Genomic DNA, 25846 nt, shown 5'->3' on the forward strand with positions numbered 1-25846 from the left:
GGAGGGCATGGTTACTATTCTTAACAAGATTTAGTAGACTTTTAAAAAGATTGTATTTATTTACTTTTAGTCAGAGGGTAAGGGAGGGAGAAATAGAGGGAAAGAAACATCAATGTGTGGTTGCCTCTTATGTGTCCCCCGCTGGGGACCTGGCCTGCAGCCTAGGCATGTACCCTGACTGGGAATCAAACTGGCGACCCTTTGGTTTGCATTCTGGCACTCAATCCATTGAGCCACACCAGCCAGGGCAAATTTAGAAGATTTTTTGAATGAATATTTATTTGTAGGCTGTATGCCCTTAGGACCATTTCCAGTGACTTTTAATGTCATTCTAGGAATTAATTTTCACCAGAAAAATGATTGTTTTACTAAAGCAAATGTCATTGATCTCCTCACACGGCTATTCTGGAAAACGTACCCAAATGTTACTCAATTTTAAAACTAGAGATCAGGTGGTCTTTTCCCAGAAGCCTTTCCTGATGCCCTAAGTGGAGGTATGGGGTCGTGCTCTCTTTCTACACTTTATTGAAAGTGTCTTTCTATGTCTTTCTCCTCCTCCAGTTCTAACTTCCTCCAGTTCTTCCCTAGCCATCTGTTTCATCAACGCTTACTTAGTCTTTAAAATGCAATTAAGGCCCAACTCATTAGCACTCTTTCCTCTCTCCTTACTCTCAAGTCTAAGGACACTTTTCTGTACTTTGGGAGCACGCTATATATATTTCTGTTTTCGTGCTGATGACACTACAGTTAAAATACATCTGCATTCCCCCTCAACAGTGTCTATAAACTCCTCAATTACATGTTTTGTGCCTCTAGTATCTAGGGCAGCATTAGACACATAGTAAAAATGTATGCGTTAATTCAACACATGCATGTTGAGAGTAAATCATGTGCCCGATACCACACAAGGTATTAGGGGTACAAAGGTATAAAGTAACACATGCTATACCCTGCCCTTATGTAGCCAATGGCCCAGGAGATAAAACAGGTATTGATAAAATAGTGTAACAAATGAATTTGAAAATTTGAGAAGTGCAGAGATGAACCTGTACATAATATTCAGAAAGATGATAACGTCAACCGATATATTTAGAGGTGTGCTGAGGAAAGAGATGAGGAAGGGACAACTGTGATGAAATACAGAAGGCGAATGCTGCTTAGGCAGAGAGACTCCATGGGGAAGAGTTGAAAGTAGAGGGTCATGCATTGCAGCCACCCGGTGCGGAGTGAGCACAGAGATTCAGGATCTGAGTGTTTCCTGTGGCTGGAAGACCCAGTATAAAGGAGAGGTACACTGAGCAGGAAAGGTTGTTCTCCGATATTGTGGGGCCAGGGAGGTATTTTATTCTAGAAAAATGGTCAGCCAACCACAGCTAACCCCTACCTTTTACTTACCTATTTTTGTATGACCTGCAGCTAAAAATGAATTTTGATTTTTTAATGATTTTATTTAAATGATATTTTAGTCAAAAAAGAATAATACTTTAGAATCTGTGAAAAGCATTTGAAATTCACTTTCCGTTTCAAAACAACACCACCAACACCCCAGCATTGGAATGTAGCCACTCTCACTGGTCTATTGACTGTCATTGCTTGCCTTTGTGTTACAGGGACAGAGGCAGGTAGCTATGATACAGACCATATGGCCCACACAGCTATCTGGCCTTTTAATGAAAAAAAAAATTTTGGTCAACTCTAGTTCTCTAGCAATAGAAAGTACTGAAATGTTTTAGTCAAAATATTTAAAGGGTGCATAATCATGTAGTTGTGTTTTGTTTTTGGAGGGAGAACAATTTAAAGGAAGGGATACTACTTAGAAGATGTGTAAAGACACACCTCCTAGATACCCATGGGTTGCACAATTTGCTAGGAAGACTTATGGGACTCAGCATCTAGTCATACTTATAACTACGATTTTATTATAGCAAAAAGATACAGAGTCAAGTCAGCAAAGCGGAAAGGAGCATGGAGCAAAGTCCAGAAGGTAAAAAGCTCTGGATCCCAAGAGTCCTTGCTCAGTGAAGTCAAATGTTCAAATCTGGACTCCTGAACTCCTTGCCCAAATGTGCTTAATTTCTTTAATGATATGTCCTGGCAGTATGTATGAAATGTTTTCTACTGAAGAAGTTTGCCTGAGACGAGGAGTCCAGGGTTTTTATTGTGTATTAGACATATAGGCACCCTCTGCCCAGCAGATTCTATCACTCCAAACTTCCAGAAGGAAAGCAGGTTTTCGGCATAATTCATATTATGTGTAGAGAGAGTTTAGTAACACTGAGCCACTCTCCTCAGGGAAAGCTTTCCCAAATCCAATTTCCCAGATGCTAAAGGCCAACCTAGCCTGCGGGTCTTTACAGGGATAGCACTTTCAGTCCTGGTACAGAATTTTAACTATTTTCTACATATGAGGCTATCGCAGCAGTACAGACAGACATGGGAGTAAACTGGACTGAATTGCTAAAGTGTGCATGGAGAAAAGTAGCCAGAATCGAATGCTATTTAAAAGAAAATATGTGTGCGATTTAACCTTGTACTGTATATGCTAGGTGAAGAGTAAGGAGATATATCAAAGATTAGGCAGGAATCTGGCTTATCAGCCAACGTTGGTAAACTACCCTTTTCTAAAGTTGCAGAGTAATTCCAGTTGAAGAATGAACTGGCTTGATGGAGGAAGGGACTTAGCTGATCAGTTTGGTTATCTCACATTTCAAGAAGCACTGTATGGTTTTAGGTACCTATATGAATATATATTTAGCTTAGATATGCTTTTGTGTATACACATACATATGTATGACGGGAGTTTCTCTGAAGGTATTGTTAAAATGATATTTTTCAACTTTAAGGTCTGAACCAGTTAAAAAGTAGCACAGCTATTTTAGATTGTGAAGGGAAAGATTTCTCCCCAAACCACACATACATTCACACTCACACAGATCTGGTTTAGTTTCTTATCAACCAGCATGGAGGTAAGGCAGTTCTAAAAATACATATTTTTTATTCACTAGCATTGACAGTTGTACTGGCTTAATTTAAACACCTACATTTGTGAAACATTTTAAATGTACATATGTTGAAGTTACTGCACTCTTTGAAATACATTGGGTTTCTGCTCTTTGTTAAGCACATAAATAAGGATGTGTGTGTTCTACTGAGGCATGCTGGGAAAACTATGATCTTCCTTGAAAATCTCACTACATGAGTCTTCTGAGGCAGTGATTCTTAATGCTTCATTTTCATCAACATTTATCTGCAGATATTTCAAAGCACGGAAGCTCATGACAAGCCACTTGAGGTTCTGCTTGGGTTGGAGAATTTTTATGCACAGTGACATTGGTCAAAAAAGTTATGACTGAAATGTGTGGAGTTTCACACATGAGAAATGTTCAGAATCTTTGGAAAGGACTTGACAAATTTTATAAATTCTCTACCTAAAAAAAAATCTCTCCTCTTCCTTTCTTATCTGAGACGAGCTTAATGTAACACTTTTTTTATTTGTATCTCACTCACCCTGAGCTCTTCTGATAGATTACTGGGTTGAGCAGGTGAATGCATGCATGCATCATGGATAGACAGACAAACAGATGAACTTTGTTTGTATTTCACCTAGATGACAGGGGAAATGGCTAAGTGGATGGACACATGAGTAGGTAAATAGAGGAATACATAGGTAATGGGATACAGGGTGTGTGAGTGGAAGGATGAATGAGGAATGGATTAGCTGGTTAAGTAGCTGAATTGATGAATAAATGAGTAAATAAATGGAAGAGTAGATGATTCACAAAGAACAGGAACAGCAAACCTTGCAACATCTTGCAATGTTTAATTTACCAAATTATCCAGAAAAATATTTTACATGTTCAGTAAAAATGTGCCTTTAGAAAATATTCATTTACTCATTCATTCATTCATTATCCAATTGTAAGTTTCTTAGCGTGATGTGATGACCATTGACACAGGAACTGTAGAGGCGAAGTAAATAAAACTCAGTGACAGCTCCCAAACAGGTGAAGTCACCATCCAACCCCTGCTTTGACGGCCACAATTACAAGGCATGTGAACACGCTATCTCTAAGGACAGATGAATGACATAAGAGGAAGGCCCACAAAAACGAACCTGTTCTTTTGTTGTTTTTAGAGAAGCAATATAGCTAACAAATTGGTTTAAAAGGACCAAGTTTTGTTTAAAACAAAATGACAGCTCTAAATTCCTATACCAAAGACAAAACAAAATATTGTGCATCAACTTTTATGTTTGCATTTTTTTTCCTCATCTATGCCTGAGAACAACCCTTTGAAGGAGTTAAGCTTTTTAGTACTATTTTATTAAAAAGGAAATCCTACTAAGGGATGATTCTAAAGTTCTTTACAGCCCTAGATTTTCAAGGTGACATCCTTCACAGGAAAATTTGATTAATCAACACATAGAAGAGAAATTTTCTTATTTTCTTTTCACTACTATGTTATCTGTTTTGTTTTTGTGAAATATTTTTCACATGAAACTCCAGTTTGTATTTTACCATCTTTGTTCTTTTCAAAATGAAGGGAGGAATCATGTTTCATGTCCTTTTCAGTTTGCTGTTATTTGCGATGCAATAAAACCTTAAACAACATTGACAATTGGAGACAAAAATGTTCATTATCTTTTAAAAACTCAGACCAATAGTCACAACTAGATGAAGGCTTTCGAATCAGACATGAGTTCCAAACACCAAATACAGATATTGCCTCTTCAAGTTTTTCTTGCCTCCTTTGCTAAGTAGTGGTAACAAATAATACTTACAGAGCTTTGTAAAGTTTTAAAAATAACCCGTGTAAATATTAGCACAGTTCTTGGCATGTGATAAGTAATACTTAAATGTTCATTAGTGCTATTATTACCATTTTGCAGATGAGAAAACTGAAACTTTGAGAAAACAAGAGTCATGTTGACAATATTAAAGCTAGTAAAAGAAAAAAAATGTCTTAAGTTATATTTCAAGATCTTTCTAATACCCCTAATTATAAACACTCAATGATAAAGACTGAGTAAAGGAATTTCACGTGCCTATTCATATAGACTTGTATTTAGCAGCCAGTTGTATTTTATCCCTGGTGGCTTTAATCATTACCTTAATTAGCTTAAGTAAAATATATTTAAACATTAGAAAAATAAAACCTGTACTATTAGATATTAGAAGGTTTTCAATTAGCTTTGCCCCATTAGTAGTATAGTTTGGGGACTAGTTTTCTGTAGCATGTGAAGAAGTCCTACACCCTTCCTACCGTACTATATATAATAACAGCAAGTCAAAATTGAAAATCCCCACCAGAACATTATACCACTCTCTATTGTAGTATATACCCCACTGAAAGAGAAAAATGTTTAGCTTATGCATCATAACCTTCACTCAGATATAGGTTCTTGAAGGGCAGAGTCTGTATCTTATGCTTCTTCCTAATCCTTATCATTTGCATGTTGATTGACACATGGAAGATAACTGATAAGTATTTGTGGGATCAACCTAAATTAATTTAAATAGAAATTATCAATGTGTTAACAATTCACCAGATGTACAGGTAACTGAGTTTGGTGAAAATTCTGGATCTGGCAGGTAAGATGACTACATGTTAAGTGAATGTGGTAGTAGGCTGATAAAAATATGAGAGATCATCTCCCTTTAATCATAATATAAGTTATTATATATTTTAAAAAATATTTTATCATTTATATTTTAAAGAGAGGAGAAGGGAAGGAGAAGAAGAGGGAGGAAATCATCAGTATGTGGTTGTCTCTCAGGTGCCCCCAACTAGGGACCTGACCTGCAACCCAGACATATGCCCTAATTGAGAATCAAACCTAAGACCCTTTTGTTCACAGGCCGGCACTCAGTCCACTGAGCTACACAAGCCAGGGCTAAATTATTATATTTATCATTTGTCGAGCACCAACTATGTGCCACAATCACATTTAAAAGTGCTTTTAATCCTCACAAATGCATTCAAAGTCATATTATAATATAAAGCTAATGCACTCAATCAATAATTTTTGAGAGACTAATATTGCCAGTTACCTTTCCAAGTGTTTGTATAATTTATCAGTGTATAAAGTTTTCTACTTTGGTAGAGCTTACATTTAAGTAGGTGCGATTGGCAATATTTAATAAGCAGAAAGACATTTATATCTATATTAGAAAGTTAAGTGCTATAGGAAAAAAAAGAAAAATTAGAGGGGAGTAGAAGATTGGGAATTCCAGGTAGGAAGTGAGAAAGTTTGCAGTATTAATAGTCTGGAGTGGATTCCTTAAACTGTTGATCCTGGAAACCAGAATTGAAAGTGGGGAATTTGAGAGGCATAAAGATGGCCTTTGGAATTATCTAGGCATGAGTTTGAATGTGTTTATTCTACTTCTATCTATATAGTTTTCTGAAACTCCACAAACTTCTGTTTATACATCTAGTTAAGTACAAAAAGATAGATTTATTGTGCCCAGCTGTTTGACTATTCAGTATATGCGTAAGTTGTTTAGAACTTGATGTGCACACACCACACAATATTTAACATAGGATTAAAACCAGGATGTACTAAAACCCCACAGCTGACGTCATGTACGACTACAAGACAAATGAGATACTGACGTAGGTTGCAAAGCTCTTTGTCCCATCTGTGGGTGGACCTCACCTTTCTGGGGCTTCTGATTTTCCCTAGAGGTTCATTTAATTTTGGTACTGCCAAATTTTATGTCCTCTGATTTTAAATTAAAATAAAAAGAACAAAATAAGTCTCTTGGAAATAGACCATGGGAGTATATTTAAAATCTTTAGTAACACGCATTAAAATAAATGCAATAGAAAAAATGCACATTTAGAGTAGTAGAAAATTTGACAAGGTGGTGTGTAAATATTTCCATACCTGCTGTTTTCAACAAAATTCACTTAGTGGGATAAAATGCTTGCAAAGATATTCAGGAAAAGCATCCAGAGCAGCTGCTGTACGTTGGCAGTGACAAAAAATTCAACAATTGGCTTCGTCCAGCCTTCAAATGGCAGGAGGATTTGCACACATAGACGGGATCATGACTTTCAAGATGATTCACACAGGGAAAAAAAGTACCTATTCAAAATATTTACCACTGACTTCATCTTGACATCTACAGAATTCTGTGCTGGCTTGTGTTCATTGTCCCTCAGCACCCTTGTCAGTAAAGTTAATGATCCATCAATTCCTGTGCCTGATGGAAGGAAGCGCAGTCACTGCCTGTCATGTCAATTAACTGCCAGGAAGAGATTTACATAACAGGCTGACAAGGCTCCTGGAGGACCATTCTTTGGACAGTTGAAATGTGGACTCAAAATCCTCCATTTGCAACTAGCTAGAGAGTTCTTATACACAAGAGGCTCTTCAGACACACATGAGGGGAAAAATTAAGTGCTCCAGCGAAAGATAAGAAACCTGTTTTATTAGTGTGTAGTATAGGGCGTCAGCATCAAATGTACTTTTATTCATCCAATATTTATTGTTCATCCACCAGATACCTGACACTATTCCAACGATGACCTGGAAACAATCCATACTGTGAGCAGGCTTATTGTCTAGGAGAAAACAAGAAATTAAAACTCAAAGAGATAAATGAATAGATGGCAGCTGTAATCAGTGGGGACTGAGTTTAGTCAGTAATTAATACGGGCATGCAAATTATTCAAATAGTAAAGCACTTTTATATTAACTGGCAAATAACCATTTCCTTCTTCTCCCTTGTTCTTTTTTCTACCTTTCATCTCTCTCTGTCACTTAGCTGTCATTCCGCAATAAATGTTAACAGTTTATCATTGCAGAAGGTCTCTGCTATCACGCTCTGATAACTTTGCACATCTCCACACAGGCCACACAGATGAGGCCAACCTGTGCTTCAACTCAGGTCTGGATGCAAGGCCCTGTGATCCTTCAGGGAGTGCAGTGGATACGCGGTCTTGTTAGAAGTGTTAAACGAGACGTTTCTCATCTATCTTCCTGTTGCACAGGAGGTTCCATAAAGCAGATTCCTATCTGTTTTCCTGACGATGCGGAACTTTCCATATCACAACTCTCCCCCTCCTTCGGGTACAATTCTAGACTATAAAACCATTTTTGCCCTAGTTAGAGATAGATTCACAGTGGCAGGGAGACCCACCACTTGCATTGTCTGTCATATGACATCCCTGGCTTGATGTCATCTAGTGATTGATACCAGAGACATAGACTGCCAACACCAGGCTGATCTTCCTTATGCTTTCAGCGTGCAGACAAACTGTCCAAATTGATTGGGGCTCATGTCTATTTCCGGGCTGAATTTTTGAGAGTATGGCAAACCCGCTGAGGAGGTGCCACAACGTTGCTGCTTAAGGGGCAGCTTGACTGCCTGTCACCTGTCAAGCAGGGAAGTCCCAGGCCCCTGTTTCAACATTCAAGGAAGAGACAGGTTTTATTGGTTCATGTGTATATCATGCCAATTACTTTCTGTTTTGATTACCATAACTTATGAAAATAATAGAAAGAAAAATAGAGTATTTTGCAAGAGATTGTAACAAGAATTCTAAAGTTCTATTGGCAGTTCAGAAATGGGTCTCTATTAGAATTAGCATTTCAACTGGAATCTGAAAGGGGTATAGTAATGGAGAGAGAGAACAAGATAGCATGGGATTTTTCATGATTCCAGGCATAAAGAACAGGAACAGCTGAAGACTCTAGGTTGTTTAAGAACATGCCTCCTTCCACACACTATATGGAAGGCCAGTGAGACATCATGTAGTGTACTTAGGTCAAAACATCTCATCTTCTTTTCTGAAAGCTTGCCTGGGTTTTGATTGAGACTTTCTTAAAGAATACCAAGTAGACATTATACTAGTAAATGATCACATAGTAAATAATTCGATCTTTGCAAAACAAATGGTCTCTCTGGCAACTACTCAAACACCATGGTTGCACAAAAGCAACCAGACAATACATACATATACATACACACATACATTAAAAAGGTAACTGTATTCCAACAATAGTATTGAAAAAACTCATAGTTAGTTACATTTGCCATTTGGGCTGTAGTTTGCGAACTCCTTTAGGGCATGGCTATTAACCTAAGGGTGCCTGTGGTGTTAATAAGGTTTATGGATGCCTATGAAATACCAACATCATTCTGCAATGCTTAACCTCTGGAGTTTCTGTTCTGCTCTCAGCCATAAAACAGTGACTTTGTGATTAGCCTTGTGGAACAGATTGTCCTGTTTATATGCAGCCCAATTCTCCCAAGGACTTGCAAGAACATTCTCCTAAACTGATGGAAAACTTGCCCCTGCTCACCTCACTCTTCTCTGCTGCCCTGCTCTGTACACTGGCACTTCAGCCATTTAATTTGTCCCCAACTCTCGTCTCTGCCTCCACAGCTCAGAGCACCTCCAGTGAGTGCTTGGACACAGTTTGTGCACCTCGGCCAGGACACTGTCCTCTGGTAGAAAGCTAATGTGGTCATGGGTGTCACCACAGGACTTTTCTGCATTTCAGGTTTCACAGCCTGGGTTAATTAGCTCAGAGCTCCTCGGGGTAGGAGGACTTGTCTGATGTCAGGTACTGTGTCATGTCTCCAAGCAGAAGTTTTGAAGCTTTTATTTTTAAATAACAAATATAAACATCTCATAAAAATTTAATTGATAAAAATGAATTTTACTTACTCATATTTACTGAAATTTCAAGGTTCATTTGATTTCAGGTATGGTTTTATTGAGAAGTTTTCAGTCACCAGGTCTTATTATACATTTATTTGCTATTTTTTTATGCACGGCTTTCTTCTTTAGGGCAGTTTTAACTTCATACTGTTCTTTTCCTTCTAGATAATGCCTATTAAAGCTTGGGCTTAAACATTCTCATACTATACTAGCAAGGGAACAAAAAATAGATGATTTTTAGTCACTCAGGTGAAGAAGAGAGACAGCTTTCATTCCAGTAGTTACCAGTAAATATCTCCTTATTTCTGGTCTGCAGGTAATGAAAACATAAACCCAATTCCAATCATTTGACCAGACAGTTGAGACAGAGGAATTGCTTTAACTGTACTTGAATAACAATTTTTTTAAAAAGTAAAAAGAAAAGAAATGACATCACTGTTTCTGGAAGGAGCTGTTGCTATCTCTGTTAAAGTGAATGGTGGAGCAAAGGGATGAGGCAGTTTCCTCCAAAGTCTAGGGGTTTTTGAGAGAAAAGGAATCGACATCAAGCACATAATAAAAAAGTATCAACAGTAGATTTGCTTTTAATGGCTATAACGCAATATGCATATGCAACATGATGACAATATGACACTTATAAAATTTTAAATTGGAGGAATATTACATATGCCTGCTCTTATTTCCCAATGGGAAGGCTTATTGATATTAATATATTAAAATTTACTTTTAATAGCAGTTAGAACAGGGTGCTATGCTAAGCTATTCCTGTGCAAGCTGAGATCTAAATTTGGTTCTTCTGCATATACTATTCATTTAATTCCAAGTCTCCCAGGATAACTCCCAAGTTAATGACATGGAAATGAGCAGGTGTTGCACCAAAGAACGCAATGGCCAAAATAATCTTGGTGCTGCAGCTTTCGGCTTTTATGGGCCTGAGTGGAAGCAGGTGGGAATGATTGACCTTCTGCCTCTTTACCTTTATGGTAAATTGGACTGTAGAGATGATGGTGGTGGTGTGGTGGTCTGTGTTGTATCTCTAGACTTTTATTCAAGCTTCTACGTTAATGCTGCTGAGCAGGGCATATGCTCTGCATCTATACTAATAGAGATACTGAATTTGCATAAAATATTTAATCCTATCATTATCCTTTTACCAACTGCCAAGTATGCCCTACTGAGTACTTGAGAACATCTTTTATGAGTTTATTATCCTTATTGGATGAATAAACTTAAAAAATAAATTACTCCAATCTTCTAGGTAGTCTCCGAATATTTTAATCATGCAGCTTTAAGTGAATTTTAAACATATGTCATCCAATGTGTGCGGATTTATTAACTATAAATTACATATAATCATATCTTTAGTGGTTCAGAGGACCAGCTCTGGGTCTAAACTGCCTAGCCTTGTGTTTCAGGTCTGTTACTTCCCAGCAGTCACCTTGAGTAAGATATTTAATGAATCTATGTCTCATTTTTAAAAGGATGGCCCTGGCTGGTGTAGCTCAGTGGATTGAGCACAGGCCTGCGAACCAGAGGATCGTGGTTCAATTCCCAGTCAGGGCACATACCTAGGTTGCAGGCCAGTTCCCGGCAGGGGACACATGATACATTGTGTCTCCTCAGCAGAGGCAACCATACATTGATATTTATCTCCCTCTCTCCTTCCCTTCCCCTCTAAAGATAAATAAATAAAATATTTTAAAAAAAGGATGAAAACAATACTAAGTACCAGATATAGTTGTATGCATTCAAGTTTAGGTTGTTACAATTATTGTCATATTTCTGTCTTACTGCCGTATTCAGTATATTCTAAGCAAAATGGATGAAAAGCAATGAATTTAAAAATGTAAATGTAAGTTCTAATATGTCATAATAGAACAATCATGGTTTATTTTTAGATAAAGGTGAAGGATAAAACATATTTTATAATACCATCTATTTATCTATTTTCTTCCCACACTGCACTAGAATGTCTCATACTCACTGTCTATATTTTTTGCATCATTTGCTGGACCACAGCTGCATGTTCTTATGGGTTCCAAAACATAGAGTAAGAACCACGTTCTTTATTATAAAGCAGTAAGGCTACGGTAGAAAACCTCTAATGGTTTCTGACCACGTTTTGCTGATGCTCCCTAAAAGCTTACCGTAACGATGGCTATTAATTCCAGGATCCTAAAAACCTCAGCCATTGTAGTTTTCTACTGACCTGTCCCCAGTAAATGAGTCACAGTAGTCTTCTGAGTTAGTTTATTGTATAGAACTCTGCACTGGCCATCACACTAGGAGAAGGGCTTTGTTCTGAATTTCCTATTTAGGGTCTGTATGCATCGTTTCCTAACCTGGCCCTAGGTGGGACAATTTCCAATTTCCTTCTGCCTTTCTAGGCAGAAGGCCATGCCAGAGAAGAATCTGGCCACAGGTCATGATGCTGATACCCTATGGTGCTTCTTTTTCCCTATGCTTCATCAAAAGATGAAAGAATTGAGACTTTATAAGAATTCAATAGACGGTGTTGGTCCTTATGCCTTCTTAATTCAGCCAAGCATAGTGAGGAATTTTCCAATGTAATTTAATCATTATAAGCAAGATAATGGTGACACAAATAAAGTTCTAGTCTCTTATATATTGGTGTCTAAGCTGTTTATTACTCTCAGCCCTTGCATTTCAATCAATCTTCTAGGGCAGTTTAAGAAAGCGTAGAATTATTGTACAGGCCCTGGGATGAAAGTAAATCATGTGACCTGCTCATACTGAGTTCTGGGTCTTGGTGAGAAAATGTGCGCATGCAAAGACACACAGTAGTGTATCTTAAGAGTTATACTTGATTTAAAATGAACCATGACTTTGGGCTCTATTTTCTTGGCTCCTAGAAATGGCATTCTGAGTTGAATTACAAAATCTGTTTGTTACAATTTTGTATTAGAACCTATGCTTGGAACAAGCAGGCACCATCTGTGTCTCTGGTATGTTTACTATCTTTGATGATGCGACTGCGGGAGCCAATACCACTTCTTTTTATACCTGGCTGCCAGAAGTCTTGGAACAAATTCACGGCTCAGCCGAGGAAAACGGACAGAACTGTGTGGCCTGCTTCTGTTATCACTGCCTTCATCTGCCTTCACGTCCCGTTCCCCAAACATACATTCTCCACAGGCCTCCTGTGTTTTTTTTTATGTTAAAGATTTTAGTACTTTTAGGGGTAAAATAGCTTCAAATCCTTTTTAGCAGAGGTAAGGAATAAATATGTTCTGTATTTTGTAAGCATTAGGGAACAGTATAAAGAAGATAGCTGGGTATTATTACTTAGAAGGGTGAGGGTAGGATTAAAATAAATTGTGTCAATAAGTTTCCAGGAATATTACACCTCAAAGTAATGTTTGAATGATGAATTAGAATCTTGCCAATTTAGCCACTTACCAAAATTTTGTAAAATGACCCATTGAAATTTGAGATAAAATTTAACTGTCTAACTTTAGGTCTTATTTGCTTAATGGATATACAGTCCTATTTCTTAAAGGAAAGAAAAGGAGAGAGTTTGTGTGTTAAATACAGCACTGATGTCATCCTTCATAATTCTAGATGGATTCAAGAAACTGCCAGGAGCAGCTACAGAAACAATAGCCTGAGTGCTAGACCTAACCCATACCAGTGTTTCGTGGTCTATAAAAACTTGGAGCTCTGTAGGTCCATATTTTTTTGAAAAGTAAATTAAGAATTATGATATGGACTGTAGCTGCTAAATAACTGATAAAGCCCGCATGAGAAAGTGGATATGTACAAAAAGTGGATATGTACAAAAAGTAGTAGTATCTTCTTTCATTAGGAAGAAGATACTCTGACTTCTCAGGCCACGCTGAGGAGCCTCTCTCTAGTTCTCCGACTTTCACTTTACACATGATTTCTGTTCAGTGTATATTTTCAACCTGTTAGACAGATGATGCTCCCCGGTCCCAGAAAACTTAATCACTGAGTAGATATTTATTCAATGATTAAGTGTAAATGAAAGCTACTCTAGATGCATGAAGAGCTCCTCTTCAGTAACCCCATCCTTTACTTCACCAGAGTTAAACTGAGAAAGCAAGGAAATGGCAATTGAAATTCACTCTCTGGTAAAGTTCCCATCGTCTGTCATAAGTCTTTTAGTGGTTTAACATCAACAGAACTCTGGTTATTTTATACAATTTTGTAATTGCATATGAATTTTTCCTATAGCTAATCCTTTCAAAACTAGGACCAAATTATAATAATTTGGGTCATAATATACAACTCCTATAATTGTTGTCCTTATTGTTTCTTAAAAATTGTTATTGTATTTCTCCACTACCAAGTAGTCCCCTTATACCCCTCTCCCCACTGCACTTAGCACACACTGTTGTCCATGTCCGTGACTCCTTTTTCCTTTTTGCTCAATCCCTCCACCTCCTAACCCACCAAGAGCCGTTAGCCCTCTCTCCATGAGTCTGTCTTTATTATGCTTGTTAGTTCAGTTTATTCATTAAATTCCACATATAAGTGAAATAATATGGTATTTGTCTTTTTCCAACTGGCTTATTTCACTTAGTATAATGTTCTCCAGGTCTATACATACTGTCACAAAGGGTACATTTTCCTTCTTATTTGTGGCTGAGTAGTATTCTACTGTGTATATGTCTCTTAGTTGTTCGATTCACTCATCTACTGGTGGACACTTGGGCTTGTTCCATATCTTGGAGACTGTAAATAACGCTGCAATGAACATAGGGGTGCTTATATTCTTTTGAATCAATGTCTTGGGTTTCTTTGGACATATTCCCAGATGTACAATCACTGGGTCAAAAGGCAGATCCATTTTAAATTTTTTTAGATATCTCCATACTGTTTTCTACAGTGACTGCACCAGTCTGCATTCCCACCAACAGTGTGAAATGGTTCCCTTTTCTCCGCATCCTCGCCAGCATTTGCTGTTTGTTGATTTACTGGTGATCAACTCATCAGGTTCTTTCATTTTACAGGCCCAACAGCTTACTGATTTGGAACAAAAATTAGCTGTGGCAAGAAACACACTGGAGAAAGCAGCTCTTGACCGGGTGAGTTCATGTACATGAATCATCACAACTTTGGTTTCAGCAGATGAAGCTGGAGTGTGTTTATCACTACTCTTGATTTCAATTTCAAATGCTGTTCATGTAAGAAGGTTGTAGAATTTATGAGTCCTGGGTATTCACTTTAGAACTCAATTTTCCCTTTGTTTTTATGCTAGAGTAAATTGACTCAAGTTTCAGGCTCTGAGTTCACGACTTTATTTTTCACCTTCCTGGTATATTTGCTCTATAACACCATAAACAAACATGCTTTAAAGCACCATGAATGATGACATGTACTCACTCTGGATGAATGAGTTATAAAGCGAATGCAAGTGGTCATTGATACTTCTCATTCTTGAAACCTTAAATCAGAGTTCTGGAGGTAGAGGCATAAAATAAGTTAGATTTCTTAACCACGAAGTCAGTTCATATAAAGATAATGCAAGGGTGGTTGAGAGTCCATCTTTATAACAGCTGTATTGAAATATTCACATACCATAAAAGTCACACTTTAAAAGTTCACAAAGTTGTGCAATTATTGTCCTTATTGACAAAATATTTTCTTTGGCCTTTTTTAACCTCATCTATTTCATTTTACTTATAATAATCTCATTGTCTCACAACTGTGGGTGCTCAGGGGAAACCACAACACTTATGTGAAGCCTGCCTCTGCCTTTCAGTGCTCTTCGTGACTCATGCATGGAGAGTAGGGAGTTGGTATACGGGAAGGCGAGTAGAGTAAACAGGAAGGAACTGGTCATGCACTGTAATTCGGAATTACTTTTATGCTGTTTAATAGGTATGGTATTTGGTAGTCTTGCTTTCTGTCTTTATTTTCTCATTTTAAAATAGCCTTTACAGGATTAGGGAAATAAATTTTTTTTTTATTTTCAGTTTACTATGAACAATAAGGTAGAACAGTTTTAAAATAACATATTTCCTTGTTTACTTAGCACCCATTCATCAACCACCCAATATAATTTTCTGTAATACTTAAGACATATATCTAGTATGTATTAATACAGAAAACTCTGAATCTATGAAGTAAATTATAGCATTATATTTTTAATTTAAATTTATTTTGAAATTCTGTTCATATTCAATGTTATTCTGTACTAGTTTCAGGTACACAACATAGCAGTTAGACAATTATATGCTTTACAAAGTGTTCCCACCTCCTCTACCATAATACTGCAAGAACCCACCTGGCATCGGACATAGTGAATCATCATGTATTTTAGACTGGAGAGATTTAATACCCACATTGTTCTCAGTCAAAGCATGAAGGTCTATACCTAACAACAGGGCCATTCCACATGTAATCTGAATTTGCTAAACCTTCAGCTGACCCTCTGACAGGGACAAACTCTTGATAGAGTGGAGCGATCAGCCATCATTCTTCCAGTGGGAAGACAAATTATCTCTGGGTAATGTGGACATTGGAAAATTCTCAGTTCATCTATATACAAATTCTGGCATGTAATAAACATATTTCTCAACATGTAGAAAGAGAATATAGTCTCATCGATACACAGAAGGGGAACAAGAGAAACTTGCCTAAAGATGATTCAGATGTAGATTATTCAGATATCAGATAGTAGATGATTCAGATATATGAGTATATATATATCTATATCGACATATATATATAGATATCGATATAGATATGTCTAGATATAGATATAATAGAAGAATACCAAAACAGATACAAGGATAAAAATTTTCACTAGACTTGTATTCTATACAATTAAGTAGATATTCTAGAATTAGAACAGTATAATGAATGTAATTAAATATTTATTTAATATGTATTTAATAACAGTTTGGATTATTGGACATAATAGAACTAAATATTAGTGAAAATTAATAGCAATACCCAATCAATATATAGAATGTAAAACAAATGAACATAAATAAAGTAAGAAATGTGTTAAACTTACAAATTTTAAAAAATATTTTAATTGTCACCTAGGAGTGAGAAATAAAAGTAATTATTTGTAGAGGTAATGTTTTTATTTTTTCCAAAGCTTTGAAAGACATCAACCACCGATTCAAAAATATAAGTAATCCACAAGCAGATTAAAAACAAAGAGAAGAGTGTTAATATAAGATTGTTGATTGTTAGATACTAAAAAGATGAAATGAAACAAAAATGAATAATAAAATGGTAGATATCAACTTAAGTCAATAATTATATTTTAAATGTTCAGAATATTCTAAGTATAAGACTAAAATTTAAAACTACATTAAACAAAGCTCCATGATTTCTACAATAAACACCTTTATTTTTATTTTTTTATTTTTTTATAAAGTCTCTAATAAACCACTGATTTTATTTATTTATTTACTTATTTATCTTTAGAGGGGAAGGAGAGAGGGAGAGAAACATCAATGTATGGTTGCCTTTTGTGCGTCCCCTGCTGGTAGTTAGCCTGCAAGGAACCAGCCTGCAACCCAGGCATATGCCCTGACTGGGAATCGAACCGCGATCGTCTGGTTCGCAGGCCCGCACTCAATCCACTGAGCTACGCCAGCCAGGGCTACAATAGACACCTTTAAATAAAAAATAGGAATCTAAGCAAAATAATAGGGATGATATAAATTATGCAAACATTAATAGAAACACAGCTTATGCATCATTCAATATAGACTTGAAGTAAAGAATTTTTAGTACTAAGAAGGGAATTTCATATTGATCAGCCCAATAGTATGCTATCAAATTTTTAAATCAGTATGCATATGACATTTCTTTAAAATGTTTATAGCCCTGGCTGGTGTAGCTCAGTGGATTGAGTGCGGGCCTGCAAATCAAAGAGTTGCCAGTTTGATTCCCAATCAGGGCACATGCCTGGGTTGCAGGTTACATCTCCAGTGGAGGGCATGTGAAAGGCAACCATACATTGATCTTTCTCTCCCTCTCTCTCCTTCCCTTCCCTTCTCTCTAAAAATAAATAAATCACAATTAAAAAAATAAAATGCTTATAAATTGTTAAATGTACAATTAAGAGCCATGCACTTTAATTATCTGCTACATTTCAATATAATTCGTAAATAAAATAAACAATACTTACCTTCACCAGAAAAATGGGAATGTGAATAAAAACAATGGTGTATCATCTCAACACCATCAGACTGATAAAAATCAAAAAGTCTGATGAGACCAAAGTCTGATACACTGGTGATAGGTGTGTATTTACTAAAATCAGCTGTTAAATGTGTGTATCTTAGAATTTGCACTTATCCATACATATTTGGAAGCATCTATAGAAATGTTCAATACAGCAATATTTAAATTAATAGTAAATGAAAATCATGTAAATGCTTACTGATGGAATTAATATATATAATTCATGTATTTTCTATATACCATTATTTTCAAATATAAGTCAGAATTTAATATTAATGAATAAATATAAAGTTATTTGTATCAATGTTGATGCATTCATAACATATATTGTTTGGTGAAAAATATCACAGGTATGTGTGTGGTATTTAACAATTGCTCAAATAGACAAAACACATTTTCTTTTGACTATATATCAAATAAAGTAGAAAGATACACCCCAAATACATAGACACGATTACCTTGGGAAAGGTGGAGTGAAATAATACTAGAGATGCTGTTTTATCTTCTAATAGTTGTATAGACATAGATAGTCTTTAATTCATACACACATATGTATATCATATGCATTTTATGTGTTATGTAATATACGCATTGTTTGTATACATTAGATATGTGTCATGCATATATAGGCATATAATACAAATATGTATGTGCATATATTTCCATATGCAATCTATTTTATAAAATACCAATTATATATAACAAATGTATATTATATAATCAAAATTTTTCTTTTAAACTTTAAATTCAGATCGGCATTTATCTGACATTTGTTACATTTTATGTTGTTTTCTATATACCCCTATATTTTCCAAAATAAGTTATTTTTTAAAGAGTGGAAAGTGTTTTGTCTGCTCTCAAGAGCTTTCCATTTTTCTGATCACAGCATAACAACAATTTTATTTAGAAAAATAAGCAAGTAAGGTGGTTGCATTCATAGGTTTATATTACAATAGTGTTCTGTATATGCTTAGCAATTTTTGCAAAGAGAGGAGATTGCCACCTAACCGCCAATTTGAACGTAAGTGTTTTGGTACAGAATAGAGGAGGTGCGACACGGCTGATTCATTTTGAAGCTCTAGTGGCATTATCTTCTCATTCCCAGGGGACTCGGGTTTCACAATGGCAATTTTTTTCACTTACCTATGACCAACACCTTTCCACAGCTGATATGGATAACTTTTCAAACTGGGTATCTGGAAAGTGTCGTAGTACTGGAATTAGTAAAGACATTTGTTAAATTCAAATGGTTTTTCTTCTTAGGGTTTTGCTCTTTTGGACAAATGTGGCTTTTGAATGAATAATTATATATTTAAACAACTTCACTCCTTTGTAATTTTCATATTTTAAATTAGTTTATCCAGGTAATTAATATAATATTTAATAGTTTGCGGGAAGCCTAACTACTATTTTATAAACGAGGTCAAATATAATTTATTTTACCAAGGTTCCAAACTTACAGTTTTTTAATTCATGAAAAAATAAGCTTATACCAACCAGTTTATGCTAATCTCTGACCATATCCAACTCATGCTACATAATATTAGCTTTTTAAAAGAGAAATGACTCTTCATTGGTGAAATCAGAAAATCAGAGGAACATCTAATCCTAAAAGTTGAGCTAGACAACCTTTTTTTACAACAATTCTTTCTCTGGCACAATCCCTGGGATGTGCCTGAGCTCTGAAATGCATGCTGACTTCCCAAGGTCCTGCGGCAGCTCGGCCTCCTCTGAGCTTTCAACATCTCTGACTCTTGGAAAGATTTTTCTTACATCAACTCTTTTCCCTGATTTGATGTCAGGTAATCCATCTAGCCAGTCCATGCCAAACAGGTTTAAATGCCTTTTGTGTGACCTCCATGGTGTTAGGTTCTGTGGGAAACAGAAAACACTTAGGATACTTGGTCTTGCGTTCCTCTCACTACTTTGTTAGGTATCAGTAATTAGTAAATAATTGCATGCAGAACTGTGAGATCTTAACAGCACCAAAACTAAATGTGTGTATTTTAAATATACCTGGGTTATATGGGCTGGTGTGTTCACATAATACTGCATAAGAAATTATTATTTGTTGCAAGTTACAGAGTTTGGGCTTAATGCAGTTTGTTCCCTCTTCCCCTTACTCACTCTACCCTGTCCTCCTCCCCATTTCCGCCTGCCCCCGCCACCAGAACTCTGTGCCTACACCACCCCACACCACAGTCTGCATTCAGGATGAGAGGCTGTATGCTGCAGGGTGTAAGTTCAGGTCTCCAGTGACAGCCTGTGTTCATCTCATAATTTTTCCATTGAATGGCCATGCTTGATTCTCTCAAACTCTTTATACTTCACTGTGACATCGAATAATAATAAAGCTTACTTTATGAGGGTGATGAGAAAATTACATGCCTCAAAAAAGCAACATACAGAGAAGAATTTATGGCACCTAGAAAACACCCAGTAAGCATAGTAATTGCTATGAGTGAAGAAACCACGGATACTGCCTCTCTGTGATAACAATTTCTCTTTTAACCTTCAGCCTCTTGTCACTCCGTTTGCTACAGTGAACTGTAAAAGCATTCCCTACTACTGGAGGTTAATTTCAACAAATTTTATGTAGGATATATGCGAGGCTCATAAACTGCAGTTATAAAGTCAGATAGAAATGCTAGTTCACTTCAAAATGAATAAAAACTTCAGTTTCAAGAAATTGCTCTTCACCTCTCTCCATCATCTTGGTATCTTTATGTGAGAATTTTTTACTCTCTTAAGGTATTCAGCTCCTAAGGATGTTTTATCTGGACTTCAAATAACCTTCAATACCTCATAAAGATCATGAAAACAAATTTCGCACTCCAACTTAGTTCTCATAACATATTTAATGAAAGAAGTCTCAGTTTACTATCCCCATATAAACAATAATAACCTCAAAACCTAAGAATCAACCTTGGATTTTCAATCAATTATTTATTTGGCAGTATCTTAGGAATCATAGCCTCAGATACTGGAATGCAAAAAGAACTTTATGATATGGACATTTGTCTCTCAGACTTTCATATTAACAGAAACGTTTCCATTATGTATAGTCAACACAACATTTCTCCCAGGAAAGCCTGCATAATTCCATCCATGTTCCAGATGACTGCAGTCAGGTGACCCACAGATTCCTGGGACTAGTGAGTAAGAGAGCAAACACCCTTTTTGCCAGTGTGTCAGCACATAACAGGAGCGTGATAATAGTTATTGATTAAACTGATAGATGGATATCTAACTTTATACGTTGAAAAGCATTCTGCTTACCCATTCAGGATTCATAGAGTTGATTTCATGGCAGAAAGAGAGGTAAAGGGAAAGGCTTTGGATTCACAGGCCCTTGCGCTCTTTCCAAAGCCAGCCGCTGATAGGACACCCAAATCTCTCTAAGGACTTCACGTTTCATGTAAATGAATTAAGAAAGGCATGAATAATATCATGTGAATTTTTACTTTTGGGGAGATGAAACAGTTGCCTTTGCAAGTATATTTAATTGTTTCTAGCAAAAAATGCATTATTTTTTTGAAAAAAGTACTCACATATAGACACACAAAAAAATTGCCTTTTAAATTTTCCATCATCTTAAGATCACGTATGTATACACAATAGTTTCTTATAAGCTTTTATATTACACAGCATAAGCACTCATATTTTAATGTCTGAAATTATACTTATATTGATAGTATACATGGTCAAGTGTAAATTATTTCATTATTTTCTCATGTAAAATCACACTTGCTTATATCCTCTGGAAGGTTTGCTTTATTTATTCATGTAACAAACATCTGTTAAGTTAGAAACTGGTGACATTGCAATAATGATACGGGTCCTCAAAAAATTACATGAGAAGAGAAGTAGAAAAGCAATAAACATATAAACAATAAGATCATTTGCAATGGTAACCAGGGCTACATAGGACATAATTTAAGGACTGTGAGAGATTTTAAGTAAGGAGTGTTCCTTGAAAGGGTGATCAGAGACTGTGTTTCCAAGAAGATGATGTGTAAGCAGAGACAGGAATTTTAACATAGTTATTTGGGAAAAGGGTCCTACAAGTAGAGAAAACAGCAAGTATAAATGCTGCAAGATGCAAATGAGCTTTGAATGGTTGAGGCACTATAAATGAAGGAGACCGTGACAAGTAGGTCCTTGTGGAGGAGTTGCAATGTACTGACATGTGGACAAAGGAATGGGTGTGAGGAGAAGGCAGGGCAAAAAACAAGACTGAACTTTGGAAGGAATAGGTTGTAAGATCCACAGCAAAGTATACATCACTCGATTCACATCATGTTTTTAGTTGACATTTTGTTCAAGTGAACTTCTAAGTGAAGAGCAGCTTGCAGTTTCAAAATAGGCCACAGCTAGCCGTGTGGTTAAAAATGTTGCAATGTCGTGCAAAATCCTTGTCTGGGTCCTGCTTACGGACTGGGGTCAAGCCAAACCTGAGGCGTGTCGGTGGCAACAGGCTCTGTTAACTGGACTAAATGGAAAGCTGCTTTTTAATGTAGTTTTTACAGGATTTGACCAGATTAGGGCAGGGTTACTCAAAGCAATCTGCTGTCTCTGAGGAGGAAAAAAGAATTCTATGATGTAATCAAGGACTGGAACCTGGAACCTGAATCTAAGATCTAAGATAAAGGCCAATGTCGTCAGCTTATGTTTCAAAACTGGAGTAAAACATGAAGCTAAGAGGTTAAGAGTAGTAGGTTGAAACATAGAAAGAGAGCTTACCACTGCGGCTCTGAACTGAAGAGCTGGAGGTTCCATCCACGTGCTGTTGCTTCTATGACCTGAGATGACCCAGACAATGACAGAAGTGGACACGAATGAGGTGACTGCATCAATGTTCAGACAGTTAAAAATATGGCATGTGTACACATCCCCATTTATTATCGCTTTATTGGAAAATCTGTCTTGCGTAAACAATGTTTATTGAAAATTGATGTTTAAAAACAATTAAGTGGGTGCTTGTTATTTATTTTCAGCGTCCAATTTCAGCCACTACTCTGGAATGTGTCTATTATGGGAACATATAACTCAAGTTTGTTACAGATCCAATGATGAGATGTGGAGAACGTTAAGAGGAACCTGGATATAAGCACAGTAAATACAATAGCCATCATCACTTCCTGCGTGATCTAAGCAATGAATGTCTACATTTTAAAGCCGTTGAGTCCCCTCCGCGGCGTGTCTGACCCTGTCATATTAGCTCTGTTTCCAATGCCTCATTATAATCTACAACACAGAGCACATATTTAAATCGTTCAGTGTCACCTGGCATATCTCACTTCTGACACAGTGCCCAGCGTTGTGACTGATCTCCCGTTCAGCCGAGCGCCGTCTGTCCACTCAACAATGTCTCTCCATCCTAGTTCTTGTCAGACTCTCATTTTGTCTCAGACGACTTCACAGGGCAAGACTAATGAGACGAAAATGCATGTTTGTCTATGTCTTACTGCTGCATTTTAAAAGCCCTCTTGTCATGACCAAAGAGAAAGATTCCTTAAACTGTTATTCTAGCAATGAACACTCACATATAACCAAAAGATAACTATTATTCTATGCCACATCATGAGTAGAAAGCACAGAGGTAGACACTGGGAAGAATTTAAATCACAGTTATTACTTTCAAGAGATCGATCATCAGGACTTTATGGGAGTCAAGAGTAGGAGAAGACACTATATGAAAGTGTGTTTCTGGGATAGTATACAAGAGGCTGCAGTTTTGTTGGGTGTACATGATTTTGACAGGCAGCGAAAGTAGGCCATGCTGCTTCATGGATCTATGAATGCATCAAAATGGAAAACCACACGTGTGTCAGCTTGTCACAGAATTGTGGCCTCGGTAACTAGTCTCTCTCCTCATTCCTTTTGGCCAAAAGGCCTTGTCTCATGTCCTGAACTCACTGTTTATGTGACATTGTCTTAGTAGGGTCTGTGACCATGCCCCCCAATTATCCTTAAACTATGATAAGATTTCCTAAGGATTGTATGTCTCTCTTCATTTCGACACCTGAGGGTCTCTCTTTTGTTTGTGCTCAGGTTGACATTATTATTAATTTTCAACTTATCAGCATGTAAAAATATTTTTAGGAGTGGGGCCTAAGGATTAGATGGGACCCGACGAGTAGAGATGGTTGTCCACCGAAGTTCAGCCTGTTTAGTGATATAAATAAAAAATAAATAGGTCTGAAAACTTTGAACTTTCGTTTCTTCACAGTGAAATCATAATAATAGTCCCAGTTTCACAGATGTTTGAAGGCATAAAACTATTTCTTTCATGGAAGAGTGCTTGAAATATTGTAATATCCTATGCTAATATGTGAAAGTATTAATATTATCATTTATAGTCAAAGTAAATTAACTCCTACTTCTTAACAAGGCCCAGAGGAAATAAGAGTTTCATCAGAAACAAATGTATTTTTCCCAATATGTGGGGAAATTGAGTTGCTAATAGAGGCTAATCTGAGGACGACAGAGGCCTGCATTGCCAGGGGAGGGATTCGTAAAAGAGGCTGGTACTACGAGAAAGACGGTAGGTTTCTAAAAAGGACATTTTCTACTTTAGAATGACACCAGAGTATTTTTTTTCGGTAAATATATTCAGCAAACTATCATTATTGAAATCGTGCCAATTTGGGGTAAAAAGGTAAGACATGTCTGTGGATTTCAGTGTTCAAAATATAAAACATGTTAACTCCTAAAAACTAACTGAGTGCATTAAACAGGCTATCAAAATGGAACTTATAAATTTGGCAGTTATGTTTGAAAATTGATATGTATTTGTGGGGGAGTGAGTATAGATTAGGATAAAAAGGAGAATCTAATCAGATCACTTATAACCAGAAGTACAGGCATAAATTGTGATCACTCTTTTTTTTTAGGAGTCACAACTGAAAGCAATGAAACAGACTGTACAACTCTGCCTGTCAACAGTTTTCCGTGATCAATCGCCACCTTTGAGTCTAATCAGGTCAAATCCAGCTCAGATGTCAATTCCACCCAGTACAATTGATACCAAGCTGTTGGATGCAAGGACAAAAAGCAAGGTACGCTTTATTCATGCTTTGAAAAGTAAAATCAAATAAGGTACTGTTTTTATAGTTAATTTTATGTGATTATGATTGTGGATTCAAATAAAATATAACAGTGATTAAAGAACAGGCTGACAGTTACCAGAAGGGAGAGGGGAGGGAATTTCAGGGGAAAAGGGGAAGAAGGGTTTGCAGGAACTAGTATAAAGGACACATGGACAACAACTAAGGGGGGTGGAAATGGCAGGGAGTTGGGGAGCCCTCCGGGGGGTGAGCTGGGATGGGAGAAAAAACACAGAAAACTGTACTTGAACAACAATTAAATAAAAATTTTTTTTTAAAGATTAGGAAGTAAATGGATGGTACTAACCCAATTTGTAAAGTCTTCAAAATCACAGGGAAAACATTCTTTAGTAGATAGAGACCAACTCATTCTTAAGCAGGATGATCTAATTATAAAATAATAATAACAAGTATCATTACTATAACAATTATTTTTTTCAAAAATAGCATTCTAAAATAATAATAATTATTATTTTACATTTACTTAAGAGAAAATATATTATATTCCAATATGCAATGNAAAAGACAGAAAACTGTACTTGAACAACAATTAAATAAAATTTTTTTTTAAAGATTAGGAAGTAAATGGATGGTACTAACCCAATTTGTAAAGTCTTCAAAATCACAGGGAAAACATTCTTTAGTAGATAGAGACCAACTCATTCTTAAGCAGGATGATCTAATTATAAAATAATAATAACAAGTATCATTACTATAACAATTATTTTTTTCAAAAATAGCATTCTAAAATAATAATAATTATTATTTTACATTTACTTAAGAGAAAATATATTATATTCCAATATGCAATGGAAGTTTGCTATGGGAAATATTTTCTCCTAGGGTATAACTATCAACCTTACAAAGGT

General features: G+C 36.3%; 1 protein-coding gene across 3 annotated transcripts in view; it reads left to right on the top strand.

Annotated features, from left to right (window-relative positions):
* The window catches only part of LUZP2 (leucine zipper protein 2), a 382927-nt gene that overhangs the window by 324555 nt on the left and 32526 nt on the right, over positions 1-25846 (top strand). For all 3 annotated transcript variants that reach the window (XM_037040408.1, XM_037040406.1, XM_037040407.1), the window contains exons 8-9: positions 14670-14744; positions 24765-24929. In XM_037040408.1, the coding sequence (XP_036896303.1) occupies positions 14670-14744; positions 24765-24929 (240 nt within the window). The remainder of the gene's footprint in view (positions 1-14669; positions 14745-24764; positions 24930-25846) is intronic.

This window comes from Sturnira hondurensis, unplaced genomic scaffold (genome assembly GCF_014824575.4).
Source record: "Sturnira hondurensis isolate 20B ecotype Veracruz unplaced genomic scaffold, ASM1482457v3 Scaffold0002638, whole genome shotgun sequence".
Classification (NCBI taxonomy): Eukaryota; Metazoa; Chordata; class Mammalia; order Chiroptera; family Phyllostomidae; genus Sturnira; species Sturnira hondurensis.